We start from the raw sequence: 16592 nt of genomic DNA on the forward strand, positions 1-16592 counted from the left end.
CCCATCCCTGACCTATACTGAGCCAGTGTCCGATTCAAAACCGCAGTGACACATAATATTATAATCGTACTTAATAATATTGTTGTGTCTTGTGTAGTGTAATGTTGTCTATTGTTGTGTTGTGAATAAATGTATTTCTTTCTTTTGGTGTTTGGTATGAGGCTTTGTGCATATCTAGGTTAGAAATATCCCAATCAACACGTTTGGTTCATCTTTGTCCAGAGGGATTGTTGCGTAAAGATTCTCTTAACGCAAACTCCTTATCTCGCCAGATGCAAAAAACTGTAACTGGTCATAGTTGTCAACATGTCAAAAGACCCACAGATCCACTATCTCCAAAAAAATGGCCACAGACATCAAAATCTCATTTTACATCTTTGATTGGATTTTGGAAGAACAAAAAAATAGTTTATATTTATAGCAATGTATTAAAATAGGTTATTATTGGTAAACCGTAGAAGTTTCTATGTACTATTATTGGCAGAATAGGTATCCGAAATAAATTAAACTTCCCAGTCTATTCCACGCGGACGAAGTCGCGGGCAAAAGCTAGTAGTTTATATTTATAGCAATGTATTAAAATAGGTTATTTTTGGTAAACCGTAGAAGTTTTTGTGTACTATTATTGGCAGAATAGGTATGCTAAATAAATTAAACTTTTCAAAGTTACTATTCCACGCGGACGAAGTCACGGGCAAAAGCTAGTATATGTATATTATGTAACATCTTGAAAGACCCATACTGCAATAAATGAATGAATTATTATGAATTATTTTCAGTACGTAATAAGTGCAAAGTACCTATACGATCTTCTCAACTTAAAATTACAGATGTTTCATACAAGTAACTCTCTTCTTCACAGTTGGAAGGCGAACACTAAAAGAAATCGAAATTCAGAAATTGACTTTCTCGAATTTCCGAGTGCGCAGGAAATCTGATATGGCAGTCAAGAAAAAAAGCCTTATAATTACTGGCTGACTTACGCCCTATCCCGTGGGAATTTATAATGCTCCGTTCCTTATTGCACGCATACGTGATAAATGGCGCCCTATGTAAAATTTTAAACTCCTTTCCAGTAATTTCAGCTCTGCCTTGATGTATCAACAGTAATTCAGTCATATTCTTACTTTATATATACATGATACCCTTAACTACTCTACCCTCTTACTCTACTATTTATTGCCTTTGCTCTCCTTTTTGTGTATTTGTATTTATTTTTATTTTATTTTTATGTGCAATAAAGAGTTTACATACATACATACGAGTACATACGTAAATGTTGTTGTGCCTTGATAGATCAGTCAGTCAGGATAAAAAATAAATAAAAGCTGTTTATTTCAGTAAAAAAAACACGTACATTTCTTAACTACTAATCTTTAATTAATAGGATTGTTGCAGTCAATGTTTATAATATTACTTGATTATTTGGAATGAATATATACAATAACAAACGATGTTTTAAGTCTAGAAAATATAGAGTTGACTCCGTGCTTTAATATCCATCATCAAACTAAGCTCTCCAGCACTTAACATGCTTGTCACGGCTCCGGCTCCAATAGATTTTAAATATAGAGTTGCCTCCGTGCCTTACGTAATAGCCATCATCAAACTAAGCTCTCCAGCACTTGACATGCTTGTCACGGCTCTGGCTCCAATAGATTTTAAATATAGAGTTGCCTCCGTGCCTTAATAGCCATCATCAAACTAAGCTCTCCAGCACTTGACATGCTTGTCACGGCTCTGGCTCCAATAGATTTTAAATATAGAGTTGCCTCCGTGCCTTAATAGCCATCATCAAACTAAGCTATCCAGCACTTGACATGCTTATCACGGCTCTGGCTCCAATAGATTTTAAATATGTATAGAGTTGCCTCCGTGCCTTAATAGCCATCATCAAACTAAGCTCTCCAGCACTTGACATGCTTGTCACGGCTCCGGCTCCAATAGATTTTCAGGGTTCATTTAATATTTCATTCAACTTAAAAGTAGTGGAACAAACAACGATAAAATAATCTTGGAAATTTATCACATTTAGGTGTATGCAACTCGAAACGTACTTAATTAAAAACCCGGCTGTTTCCGTGTAGTCCTCAATAAGACGCTCTCTCTAGGTACAAGTGGGAGAACAATATTTAAAAAAGAAAAAACATCCTACCATTGCCAGAACCCTGAAGAAACTCAACTTACCGTATACTCATATGGCCAGTTGCTATCTGCTATGCTATTCTACTAAAGAACAGTGGATCTACCATTCACATTAATCTCACGTTTTAAATTGATACAAGTGAATTCATCCGTTTGGATCCCCTTGACGCTAGTTAGTTACGAGTTTTTTGGGGGTCCATAACTCAGTTGCGTAAAACGGAACCCTTATATAATCACTTTATTGTCTGTCTGTCTTTAAGTACGTGTCCGTCTGCTCGCCCGTACGTCCGTTAAGACCATTTTCTCTGGAACGCGTGGAGCAGTGAAATATAGGTACAGTCAGTATGAGATGATGTTTCCTTCCACACAAATTGCCGGGGAATCAAAACCTATTGGGTACTTCCAGTTTTCCTTGAAAGTAGAAATTTGGTATGAAGGTAGCTCTTAAAGCACAACCAATACCAAAAATCCCGAAACTCTTTTTAATGTCTGCCTCCCTTGCCTATGTCACTAACTAATATAAAATGAGCCCACACTGTGAACATTTTATAAGGAGCAAGCTCTGCTCACATTGGATATTCATAGATAACTACTAATTCATAGAGAACTACATAAGTACCTAGTTTTAGAAAATTAATGTAAAGTTTTTGAAAATAAATACAAATATATACTCATAAACATAAACGGCACAGGACAAAATGAACCATGCAAAGTAATTATTTATTTATTTTATATTGGTACTTAGAAAAATAAATTATTTATGGACGCTACTTCGGAGCTCAAATATATCGTGAAAATTATCACTAATTGCTAGAATATGTAACGAACATAAAATATTACAATTTCATTCACATACTTTGCGTACCTTGCTTACAAAATCGAAAGAAAAATTAGCTAAAAAACGAATGTCTAACTAAACGAATGCTAATCTTACCTTGAGATCAAGATCCATAACGAGGTGTTTCCCGAAGGATGTGCCGCCGGTCTTCTGTATGTGCAGGAAGACCATGACGTCGTGGGCGTTGAGGTCGAACCGGAAGTCGTCGTGAAGTACTTCGTCGTAGGACAAGCCGCGCTGCGCCACGGCGTCCGGCAGCGGCCGCCCGGGCGCCTCCGCGTACGACAGCGCCAGCGGCTCCGCGCGCTCCCGCGGGCTCACCGCGCAGACCTGCACAAGATATCATCTACGTTTACAAACTCATATGGGCAAAGACATCTAGCAGCGACACTCTAGGGCTATAACAAATTTCGATTAAATGTATACTTTTCTTCCCAAGGGTAGATATAGATTAAAAAATAAAAAGGCATTGGATGTCAGTGGAACACATACGTATTCAGCCTATACGGCATTTACATGATATAATTATTGAGATTTTTTCTTAATTAATTAGCCATACATATTACAAATTTTATAATGCAAGTCAAATATTATTAAATTATTTTCATTAGTTTCTTATACGCAGACGTATAAAACAAAAGAGTTAAGAAATTGTTAGGAAAAAAATAATTGGTAGGTAAATGACAATGGTATATGTCCCCACAGCCTATCTCTGTACAGCTTAACTCCTTGTTACAATTTGATAATGATAACTTACTAATTTTAGAAATAAATTGACTAAAATTCTTATTTTATCTACTGTTTGTCTCTAATCATTATTTTGAACATTTCAAATTTCGTTAAATAATTTATTGCTAACAATAAAGTCAGTTAATTTTTTTAAATGACCACATTGACCTTCAACCTATGCTTAAAAAAAAAGATACATTGTCTTCTATGAATTGCACATTTTTTTTCTAATCAATTTAGTTTTTTTTATTCCATATTTTTTTTCTCATATACTTACATTATGTATTATGTTTATTTTTTTACTTTCCTTGTAGTTGAAATGAAAAGCAGAGTGTTTAACTCGGGAAAAACATCAATATCACACTCGAAATATTGGCACCCGAGCTTATCTCGAGTGATATTGGTTCTTTTCCTCCCTTGTTGAATAATCTACTATTTATAACGTTTTAAACTTTCGGGATTCTCACTCATAGTCAAAATACCATATACGGGACTTATCACGCTATTTTTACACAAGTAATATTTACCTCGACGTTTCGGCAACGTTACAGTTGCCGTGGTCACGAGTAGACTACTCATTCTTCGATTCGAGTGGTCTACTCGTGACCACGGCAACTGTAACGTTGCCGAAACGTCAAGGTAAATATTACTTGTGTAAAAATATCGTGATAAGTCCCGTATATGGTATTTTGAATATGAATCTACTATTTATTTACTAGCTGACACTCCACACTTTACTCCGTGTAATAAAATTCGTCCTATTAAATGCCTTGTTACATTATAAAGTCTTTACTCTACAAGAAATTTTCGCTTTCTTAAAACACAATGATTAACGAATAAATTAAATAACAATCGAAAGCATGAAGCCTATAGAAAATACAAACGTTGGGTTGTCTCTTTTTCTTTGGCATAAATCCTTAGTGGGTTGGCAGGTCTAAGTCGATATTAGTTATTTTCACCCATTTGTACATAAGAGTTCTTTCATTGCAAATTGGTTATACATATATGGGATTTATACCTATACCTATAGATGTAGGGTTGACCCGCAAAAATGTAGTTTGTATGACGGTTGCAGTTTTTTTATTATTTTCTTTCAGAGTTTAGCGAGTAAATTTTTAGCCAACCCACTGGCAAGATATTTTCTGACATACAAAATTTTCTTTAAAATGTTTTATCCATTAAATAGATGGGTGCAGCCCGTTCTTAAACATACCCTTTACTATTTATAAACGCGTTGAAGTAAGAAATTATCACTTAATAGGTTTAACCACTTATTCATCATCCACTTCGTTTCTTAGTTCAACGAGTTTATAATAAGCAGTACTTTTGTTCTTTATTTATGGCATGCTACACAACAAGGAACCCTTGATTTAAAAGGTTTAACGAACGTCAATTGCTAATTGCAATACTAGGCTACGGTGAGATAGGTAGGTATAATGTTGTACGTTCGTAAGCGGCCGCCCCGCCCCGGCGGTACCTCACGAGCCGGGAACTCTACATAAACGTGACCACTCAATCAATCGATTTTGGGGATGGAGATAGGCTTTGCAACTAAATTGCTGGCTATCAAAAAAGAAAAATTGTGCGTCGTGATCAAATCATTGTCTTAAGTTACTCATTTTGTTGTTTGGGGAGGACAGGATATGACCGATGGATTGAGATTAAATAGAATATAGCTCCAACGTACGGAGCAAGCGAACTCAACAATGTTTTTCGCGCGGGTCCATATTGACTCTCATAAAAATCTTATTCGTATTTTTTTATTTTACTACCGATTTGTATTCATAATAATCACTTCATAATTTTTCTCCTCATACTTTTTTGTTCATATTTTTTTTTATTGACATATAAACTCATAACAGACTTCATATCTTTTTTAACTTATTATGTCATTACTAAGAACTAAGAACACATCTCAACTCATAATGTTGTTTTTCAGAAAATTTTCCTTCATAACAGACAAATAGGTATCATAATGTTCTTATTAATAATGGCATTAATAAGAAAACATTTGAACTCATATTGTTTTTCGTAACGGTAACTACCTATTCAAAATAAGTTTTACTTATATCGTTAATTATTTATATTATTATTTAGTACTACTTGAAAAATAAGGTCAGTCCTGGCGCTTCGACGGCTGCTGACGCGGAACGCTCGCTTCACTCGCTCGGCTCGCGCGCTGTAGGGTCACAGTTCTACCTAACACTCCTCCTCGCTTCGCTCGTCGTCGTACCTAACGGAGTCCTTCCATAAATGCATCATTTGGCACCATCGAAAATTTTCCAAGTCCCTGTGCGTCAATAATGCGGATAAATAACTTATGATTAAGAAATATATGAAAACAAATATTAGTATTAATATTTTAGGTATAAGATTTTGTAACTTACAACATGGACTATGTAATTGTCTGAATAAAGAGTTTAATTATTATTAACAAAGTTATGAATATTGGCGTAGAATGATCAGGAGTTTCGATCGTTATAATAGTATAAGAAAATATATGAAAACCAATATTAGTATGAAAAAGTGTATGATTAGTGATATTATGAATTCTGATGATTATGAGTTTCGATCGTTAGTATTAAAAAAAATTAGAAACATTTTCAGACTTTCGATAATAGGACTTAGAAGTTATGTGAAAAAATGCGCACCCTTTTCGCGCACATAAAACTCGCACTCCGTTTGCACAAGATCAACGTTCACTAATTACAAAATATAGATGTAGAGAGTATATGCTTTGTCTGCGATAAACACTGGTGTTGAGTTGAGTAAAGGCTGCTGTTCGTGATGCACTTTATTCAGACACTCTATTAATATTGACTAAACAATATATTAAGTTTATAAGCAAAAAAGAAAATGAATTGACACCTATTTCGGGTAATTCTGACCAATACTGGAAATAATATCACTAATATAATCTAATCACTGTAATCACTTAAGAGCATTTTTTTTCTCTTTCTAACAAATACATAAAAACTATTTTAGTCTTTGTGAGAGTTGTTAAACGGTCGTTATACGGGTTTTCTTTATTTGTTTATAAACGTAGGTTAGGAACGCGTTGTTTAATCCGTCTAGCACAGTATGAAAGCCGAAGTTGCGTGGCGAGACAAAGCGCCTCAAGTCCTCAACCTCAACTCAACCCCTGAACCTCATTCTCGCTATTTGTTCTACTAATGAAGTGGTACAGGGCTGCCGCATATTCGTAATATGACACAATGAGCTGTCGGCAAACCCCTGCGTTACATGTTGGAGGGCTTCGAGCCGTTGTAACGTAAACAGTTCTTTAATTCAAGCGAATCCCGATAATATTTTCATTTACTGCAGAGTTTAGAAACAACTGTAGTAACTGTTTTTAAGTCAGTAGGTGGAAAATCTTACGATTAAAAATATGTACTTAGTCTTGATTAATTTATTAACTGAAGTGCACTAGTGCGGCAATTAGTATAGAACAAAGCGGTTGAAGAGTATTGAAAGAAGTCCACACTCCTGTGACTAGAATAGGTACGGTACTGTGGGGACTGTAGCTAAGTATGAGCTTGGTACATGGAATCTACGCGCGTGGCTTTAAACTCAATTAAATAAAAAGGATATTTCTTCAGTATCTTGTTTTATTTGTTATAATAATACTTTACAAAGATAGATCCAGTCCCTCAGGCCGTCGGGAGCAATCTGCGCTCCACGTACTCGTATACCGCTGACAATCGTCTTTTAAAATCTAATTGTAGAATCACACAATATAAAAATACTATTATTATACATAATAAAGTCAATCGAACCTGCCAGGTGGTCAGTTTTACCACCCGCCAGCGGTCTACAGCCTAGTCCCTACAGTACTATTAGTCTAGTACCTACCGTCTGGGATTAATGGCTGCCTGGTTCTAATTAACCATAATAGCATAAATTACAAGTGAAAATGTCTAAATATAATAATTTAAATAAAACAAGTTTTTGCCCGCATCTTCGTTGCCGGGGAAAGTGAAATTAACAATAATGGTAAAGTAGTTGATACTGAAACGAAGGACACAACTGTAATAAAACAAAGTGTATGTCATAAATATCATGGGACACTTCACTCCCTTTTTATTCCCTATCGCACTGAAATGTTGAAAAAATCGCTTAGTGCACTACCGTTACCCTTAAGGAATACTATCTGTCAAATTTTCAGTCTCTATACTTGAAAGGTTTAGGTCACGGAGTACAGGTATTTAACTAAATGTAAACAAACTTCAGCTGCCTTTGGCACATTCAAGGATTTTAAACACTTTACTTAGCTATCATTGTAATACAAACTAGACAAATTTATTTCAATACAGAAACGTAAATGTTTAGATAATTAAATGGGAGAATATAAATAATTTAAATACCAATTGATGTTGTTTTGTTTTCATTTAATTAATTACCTAAACCTTTCGAGTATAGCTCCGATTTATTATGCTTGCTACACATTAACGATATATCGTGGCGATTAATCTGTGCAAACCGATTTGCGCAGATTTATCAATCGTGTGTATGACAAATCGTTGCAGATTATCGTTCATCGGTGGCAGGTGCAATTTATATTAGACAAATCGTTGTTGATTGCGTTTGCGCAGTTTTATCGTCGCGTGAGGATGGCAATCGCTCATTTCGGCTGTACCTACCACAGTGTTTTCGCTCCCTTCTTATTCAACGAAAGAGTGCACAAGGAGAAGTACGGCCCAAGCTCAAGAGGGAGCTGTTCGAAGAAAAAGCGATTAGCATAGGTGCCCTGATTGAGATCTTTTCAACACGATATAATCGTTACATGTGTAGCAAGCATTTGATAATTTTCACAAACGCATTTTTTTGACTACTTAGCTATTTTTCACATCGCGGTTTTCCACGATCGAAAATTTATTTATTCGTCTTTTTTTTCATATAGCGATTTTTCATGAAGCGTTTTATAATATTCGCGTTTATTTTTTTCGCTTATTTTACCAGTAGATTATTTTATTATTCGCAACTATTATCAGTAAAATATAGTGCGTTTAGTTAGATATTTTATTCGCAATCATTATTCTAACAAATCGTTGGGCACGTATTTGAATATCGAAATTTAAAATATCTAAATTTAGCCGTTCGATATTTCGGTTTTAGGAATTCCAGACGTTGATATAATGATAGTAGATTTAGATCATTCGATATTTTTATTCTCGATATTTTGACCGTCGACGTTTTAACTTTAGATATTTTAAATTTCGATATTCAAATACGTGCCTTTCGCAAACAGATCACTGAATCGAAAAATCGTCATGGCATTTATTTCGGTATTTCGCTCGCAGACAAGGTCCAAAAAGGAACATAAACCTGCAACAAGCACGTTGACTAATGCTTACGAAGCCGAGCTTGATGTTTGTGGTCTAAGTTCCTTACAAATGTTACCCGATATCCGTATCGTAACCACAGTACAGAAAGTGACCCTTTATCTGTACTGTGTCGTAACCCAGCTAACCCTTTCACGGTTTTTTTTAGTAAATAATGTAACTGAAACTAGCAATACCCTGTTTCCGAAATACTCAACAGTTGGGTTTATTCTTATGCGAATTTCGTTGGTATCTTCTGTAGCGTTATCACGCGTGATCTTGCGAAGCAATTATTCAGTTCTGTAGGCGATGCTGGTCCCAGCCAGGTGTTATCCCGTAAATTATCAATTCAAGTCGCAACCCGGCCGCAGACCGACCAGGGCGACTTGCCTTCGCCATATGTGGCAGAGTTGCACAAACCGCCGCTAAGTGTAAGTAAAGCCGCATTTTTATTCTTTGTCTCGGGCAAAACCGTGCTGCGAAAGTACGAAGTGTGTCCAAATCGGGCTCGGGAGTGGAATTTTGAGTTATACCATCTTGGATTTCGAGAGCCAGGCATACATATACGAGTATCTACAATGTTATTCAAATGTTCAGATATTTTTAAGCAATTCGGACGTTTGTTGCCGAATGCACCACTTCGTAATACTACTTCTGATGGAATAAGTAAGTATACTTATGAACATGAAACTACCGTGAGACTCACTCATATTAAATATAATGACCCGGATAACTCACGTCTTAAATCGAGTTTAGTTCGACATGTTTCGGGCTAATCCGTAGCCCTTCGTCTTCGGAGCAACGCGACTCAGCGGCTGCTGCAACACGCGCACTGCGCGCCGCCACTCTGCTCGCGCGACTACCCGACGAAACTGACACCGGCACACAACTACCCGCGTTTTCATCATCATTACAACTGTCAAATGTAGGGTAGCACACAACACTAACAACATCGCTCTGTAAAGGTACGTTCACACACACCGATGACGCAGCACGAGTATTTAACACCGTTTTCCAACTCGGAGGTACCGTCCAACCACTATCCCGGTTGAAATTCGGCCGACGACTAATCTCGATGGCTTCACGCACTTTCCGCGGAATGAAAAATTTCTCTCTCGCAAGTACAGATACCTTATCAAATCTGATATAGTGCGTCGAATCTGAGTTCATTGAGTGCTCGGCCACAGCAGACCCCTTGTCGTCCTGTTTCCTCATACTGCGTATGTGCTCCGATACCCTTGTGGAAACGTTTCGTCCAGTCTCTCCAATATAGCTCTTGCCACAGGCACAGGGAATCATATATACCCCGGGGCCACTCAGGGGTATATATGATTCCCTGTGCCTGTGGCAAGAGCTATATTGGAGAGACTGGACGAAACGTTTCCACAAGGGTATCGGAGCACATACGCAGTATGAGGAAACCGGACGACAAGGGGTCTGCTGTGGCCGAGCACTCAATGAACTCGGATTCGACGCACTATATCAGATTTGATAAGGTATCTGTACTTGCGAGAGAGAAATTTTTCATTCCGCGGAAAGTGCGTGAAGCCATCGAGATTAGTCGTCGGCCGAATTTCAACCGGGATAGTGGTTGGACGGTACCTCCGAGTTGGAAAACGGTGTTAAATACTCGTGCTGCGTCATCGGTGTGTGTGAACGTACCTTTACAGAGCGATGTTGTTAGTGCTGTGTGCTACCCTACATTTGACAGTTGTAATGATGATGAAAACGCGGGTAGTTGTGTGCCGGTGTCAGTTTCGTCGGGTAGTCGCGCGAGCAGAGTGGCGGCGCGCAGTGCGCGTGTTGCAGCAGCCGCTGAGTCGCGTTGCTCCGAAGACGAAGGGCTACGGATTAGCCCGAAACATGTCGAACTAAACTCGATTTAAGACGTGAGTTATCCGGGTCATTATATTTAATATAAGTATACTTATGCCCGAAAAAACAATGATTACAGCAATAATTATAGTTGTACTCGTAGTATGATTTCAAGTGTTTTATGTAGAATAAACAGTTGTACATTACAATAATATTTTGGCACCAAACAGAAAAAGAATTAATGCGGGCCGTTTAAAAGACAGGAAGAATAAGGTGATAGCGAGTAAGGAAGGACGTCACGGGCCCCAATTTCTTAACTTTGACACGCTTGATCTTTGTAATTTTTTGTTTGACTGACAAAATAAAAATACGTGTCCACTTCGTGTCCAATATTTTCTGGTAATTTAACTGGTAATCTGTATGGTATGGCTTACAATGAATGTGTGCACATGCACCGGACACTTGTTCGGCGACTTAATTTCGCCGGATGCATCGCCACCTCCCCTCGGCGCGACAGACTCCAGTCCGGCGCTTGTAGACGTCCGTTGTTTTCACCGAAAAGGTATTGCACTCCCTTCCCTACCCGGCATCTCGCGGGTCTAGTTTTGGGGAAAGAGAGATGAAAATTGTGAAGTCTACATCTTATACCAAATCTACATACCAAATTTCATCTAAATTGGTTGAGCAGTTTATGATTGAAACAGATGCAGTAGAACCCTCTTAATACGATCACGTTTTATACGATTTCCCGCCCGAATACCTACGCCATTTTACGCAGGTCCCTGCAACTTTAGTCCTGTTTTCATACATTTTTTCACGGTAAATACCTACGAATCGCGTCCCGCTTAATACGCCATCTAAAATTATATTATTATATATTACCCACCTTGCATCGTCGTACAATGTTATTGTTACCAACTTATGTATCGGGTGAAAAAAATCGGGGCTAACCATGCCGTTCTAAATAATGTTACGCAAGGGGACGCGATTCTGGCGACACCTACGCCTGTCCAGATAAGTTTGTAGCCGTGACTAAGCGATTGGCTAATAATTGTTTTGTACCTACCTACACTTAGATTTCATTCGCTCATTATGTAGGTAAAATTATGTTAAGAACCGTAATGTTGATTTATAATCTTTGTTGTCTCCTATGCTAAATAAACGAATACATGAAATAACACAATTTTTTTCACATAATTAATACAACTTTCACACACAAACAAACACACATACACACACGCACACGCGCGCGCATTCGCAATGAATGGTGAAACAGCCCCTTATTCTTATATTATAACTTCCTGTTTAAGACGTTTCTTTTGCCAGGTCCCCTCAGTATCGTCTTAAACCAGTTCTTCATATATTTATTTTCGCATTAGTGTGGATGTGGATAGTAGGCAAATCAAGAAAAAATAAAAAATTCTTTATCACCTACCATTTTCTACCAAGGTTGCACTTTCTCAAACTTTACTGCACCCCATTTTCTAATACTGATATTTGCAAAGTGAAAATTGCAAAAGTCCAAATCCAAAATACCGAGTACTGCCTTTTCGCTACGTAACGTTTGGCACCTTGTTTCATTTCGCAAGTTTTCATTTCGCAAACTCTAAAACTGTAAATATTTCAGGATTTATTTCAGGGCCATTGTGTAGAACCCTTTAGGTTAGGTTAGGTTAGTTTTATAAAAATCCTGAAATATTAACAGTTTCAGAAATATTATACAGTTGGGAAATGAAAAGTTGCGAAATGAAACAGGTTGCCAAACATTATTTGCCGAAACATTAGTAAACCCCAAAATACAAACTGAGACATGGATGCACAGAAAAACTATGGTATGGCTAAGTATGGTTTCACGGCATACCCGTAAAAGTATCAAATTTGGAGTTGAAATAAAAAATGCAAAAAGACTCCAAAAAACCAATCATAAAAGTCCACACATTATTACATAGGAGTTACCTAAGGTTTTCGGACGATCATTGCTTAATTTGTAGTTTATGAAAGCATAAAAAATGTGTTGCAGAGCTTGGCATGTTTTATTTTTAAAATCTTGTAAAAATCATTATATAGTATCACTTATGGCACTGAGTAAATAGTTATTGCACCTTGGAAACATTTCTCTGAAAGATTAAGGAACACAAATCTGGCAGAACGGTTCACAAGTCATGTATGGTCAAAAAGGTGCAAGTTGAGAAATAAACCTACCATTATGCTTAAAATAAAATCTTGAGCAGACAAACTTATACACAATAAAAAAATAAAAAAAATGTATATAAAAATAGCACAGCAGTATTGATTTCGCTCAAAGGGTTAGCAGGCAGTCATAAAGAGCAAGCAACAATTGTTTTCCAATAAGAGAGGGACAAGTAAACAAATATATATTCTGGGGACCCAAGAGCTGGCGCGTACTTATCCCAGCAGATCTCAGGGGTAATGCGGCCAGCGTCATGGGAACCCTGCCACAGGCAGATCTTTTAGACGGGGTATTCTTTTTATAATTTTCATTGTTACAGTTAGTTAAGTTATCTTAGGTTAGTTCTTTTTTATGTATGTAAACTCATAATTGTACAACTTAAAAAATTACTTGATATAATTTTATTATCTTGTGCTGTAAATTATTCTATAATAATAAAACAGTACATAATAGCTATATATATATATAGTATAGTATAGTATAGTGAGTTAGGCATAGTTTTGAATCTTTTTGCTTAAGAAAAATCATTGTAATTAACAAGGATCCTTGCCGCGGGCCAACTGCGATAGTTTTGTATTTTTAAATTAATTTTAATTCTCCTACTATTTTCATTTATTTGTAACTTAATGTGTTAAATTTTTAGTTGCTACTTTTTCAGTTCAGTTATGATGTATATACTGTGTTAGTTTAGGTTAGTTTACTATAATATTTGTTCTCTTATTTATAAATATAAGACAAAAAAAAAATTAACAATCTAGACCAGTGTTTTTCAATATGTGGGTCGCAACTCCCGGGGGCTCGCCAATGCTTCTTAAGGGGGTCACAGTATCTTTTAAATACTCTTACCGTTATTGTGTATGATAATTGATTATTCAATGTTTGTATAATCCACGTAAGATACAAGTAACTTTAAGTGGAGGTAAGCAGGGGGTCGTCAATTATTTTTGAAAAACACTGATCTAGACAAACCATACACCAAACACTGTCAGTTGATAGTTCTAGTTGTTGTCGAACAAAACAAAGATTCCTGGTGGCATGTGCCAAAGCAAAATAATATGTATAGGCGCAGGCAATATGGTCTTTTGCAGGGGTCTTCCTTTTGTTTCAAAACTATAAAATACCTAGGTTTATTTATCCTACTTTAACTAACATTATGTTCATTTCTAGTGCTGTTGTTAGTACTTAATTTAACACATAATATATAATATTTTACCAAAGGAATATTTATAAGGTTAATGTTTTATTAGAACTTATAAATTCCCTTGATGCTTAATAAATAAATAGTACTCACAGGTTATTTTGATTACTATAAAGGTTCACTTTCCAAGAAGAAGTTTGTTACAGTGTGTTTCTGATAATCAAACTTAAGAACGACTCACCTGATCGGGACAGAAGTATCCGAAAGCAACCATCCCGAACAGAGACAGTAGTAAACAGAACAGAATTACTTTTCGTAATTTTGATCTTGGCTCCATTTTTTTTATTTCGTAGACACCACTCGGTAGTAGCAAAGCGAAATCACTATCTACTTGCACTGATACACTTTTTTGCATTTCGGTAGGATGCATGTCTCATTTTCATAAAGATATAGGAGCACAAGAGTTTTGTGTTATACCCTTCTTCATCACATCATAACAAAATGTAACATTAATTTCACATTGTTAGATTCTCCATAAATTACATCTTATAAGTTCAAAAAATAATTCTTCTCTTGATATACGCATTTTATTTAATATGAATGGGTGTTCGTAAATAAAGCGTAGCACCAATAAGACCACTACTTTCTATGCCCACGATTAACCGACGAACAAACACAACACGAAGTCGCGAACTGCCCGATAAGTAATATGTATGAACTAGACTACCTCGCCGCCTCGCCTCACCTCTATTCTACTTGCTCTACTCAGCCTGTCTCGGTCTCGCTTATATTTGCTCTACCTCTATCTTCACTAAAACGTACTTCGTTTTTCATTCTGCAGGTCTACTACAAAACTCGAAACTCGAAGTTTGAGTCATGCGGTTCCTCTCGCTCTCGTATTAAATAGTGTAAGTGTCAGAGGAACCGCACGACACGAACTTCGAGTTTCGTAGTAGCCCTGCTGCTGTAGTTGTATTATGGCCGCACCATGGCAGCACTGCCTAGCAGTGTTGTCAACCATAATTTAAAAATATCGATTACAAAAAAATTGGTAGATATTGGTAGTTTTTATAAGCTGTCAAAAGTATTAGGCTGGCAACAGATACACGGTTTCCTGATAAGGTTTCCGAATACGGAATTCAGATGACGCTGCGTTCGAACGTTAGTTCATACGTTTCCGTACTGCAAAATACTATCGCTCTATCGCCGCGTTACAGCAGGGCTACTACGAAACTCGAAGTTCGTATCGTACCGTCCCTCTCGCTCTCCTATTAAATAGTATAAATGTTAGACCGCACGACACAAACTTACAGTTTCGAGTTTCGTAGTAGCCTTGCTGTACTTGATACTTAGACATTTATTTAAATTTTCCAGATATTAAATTATACTCGAGACTTCAAGCTGCATCAACATTCATTATTAGTAATGTGTGAAAGTTGATGATGCACTTTAGTAGTCCGTTGGAAAATTTTATGACCTTTGTCAGTGCCCATTTACGTACAGTCCAGACGCATCAATTTTTGGACTATTTTGACCAGAGGCCGTATTGCCTAACGTTTCTGACGCTCGCGATCGCAATCAAATGACTGTTTTTGTATGCGAAATCTGTCATTTGATTGCGATCACGAGCGTCAGAAACGTTAGGCAATATGGCCTCAGATTTGCATTGAATTATACATATATCTTCTAACATTTTAATTCTAACATAATCTTATAACATTTTCGGTTTTGAGGATGGTAGGAGGTTGAATTAAACAAAAAATAATTAATTTATTTCTTAAAGCAGAAATATCAAAATGATCTATCATAAACCGGGTTAGAATGACAATAATGTCAATTTTGACAGTCAAAAACCGGCCAAGAACGTGTCGGACACGCCCAAGATAGGGTTTCGTAGCCATTACGAAAAAAAAAAACAATTAATATTATGTGTGTTATAACACAATTAAAACACTTATACAGTCTTAAAATCTATTACCAGAAAAAGAGCGTATCTTCACGGCACTTACGTCCTTTTGTTGAGAAGCGCAGTTTTTCGGCAATAACCCAAAATCGGTATATCCGATCATGTTGAAACCAATTTTCGTTCAAAGTATTTATTAAGCATTACCTTTCCATCTTTTTTGGACAAACGGTTTACAAGATAGAGGGACATAATTTTTGCTACTTTGGGAGCGATTATTTCCGAAAATCTTCACTTAAATCAAAAAAGTTTTTGAGAAACCTTACTATCTTTTCAAAAGAGCTGTCGAACTATGTGCCACACGTTGATGCGAGTTAAAAAAATATCTGTTACGTGTATGGAGTGCCCCCCTATAAATATTTATTTTTGTAATTTAACTACAAAACTAAATAGCGGCTTTGACAAGACATCTGTACTCCAAATTTCATTGATATATACATCTTGTAGTTTAC

At 36.7% G+C, this 16592-nt stretch overlaps 1 protein-coding gene across 1 annotated transcript in view; it reads right to left on the reverse strand.

Moving 5' to 3' along the window:
* The window catches only part of Hs6st (heparan sulfate 6-O-sulfotransferase), a 75837-nt gene extending 60921 nt beyond the window's left edge, over positions 1-14916 (reverse strand). Inside the window, exons 1-2 of the mRNA XM_074090456.1 lie at positions 14419-14916; positions 3080-3313 (exon numbers count right to left, since the gene is read on the reverse strand). Coding sequence (XP_073946557.1) covers positions 3080-3313; positions 14419-14607 — 423 coding nt within the window. The 5' untranslated portion in view covers positions 14608-14916. The remainder of the gene's footprint in view (positions 1-3079; positions 3314-14418) is intronic.
* Positions 14917-16592: the final 1676 nt, after the last annotated feature.

This window comes from Choristoneura fumiferana, chromosome Z (assembly GCF_025370935.1).
Source record: "Choristoneura fumiferana chromosome Z, NRCan_CFum_1, whole genome shotgun sequence".
In the NCBI taxonomy this organism is placed as follows: Eukaryota; Metazoa; Arthropoda; class Insecta; order Lepidoptera; family Tortricidae; genus Choristoneura; species Choristoneura fumiferana.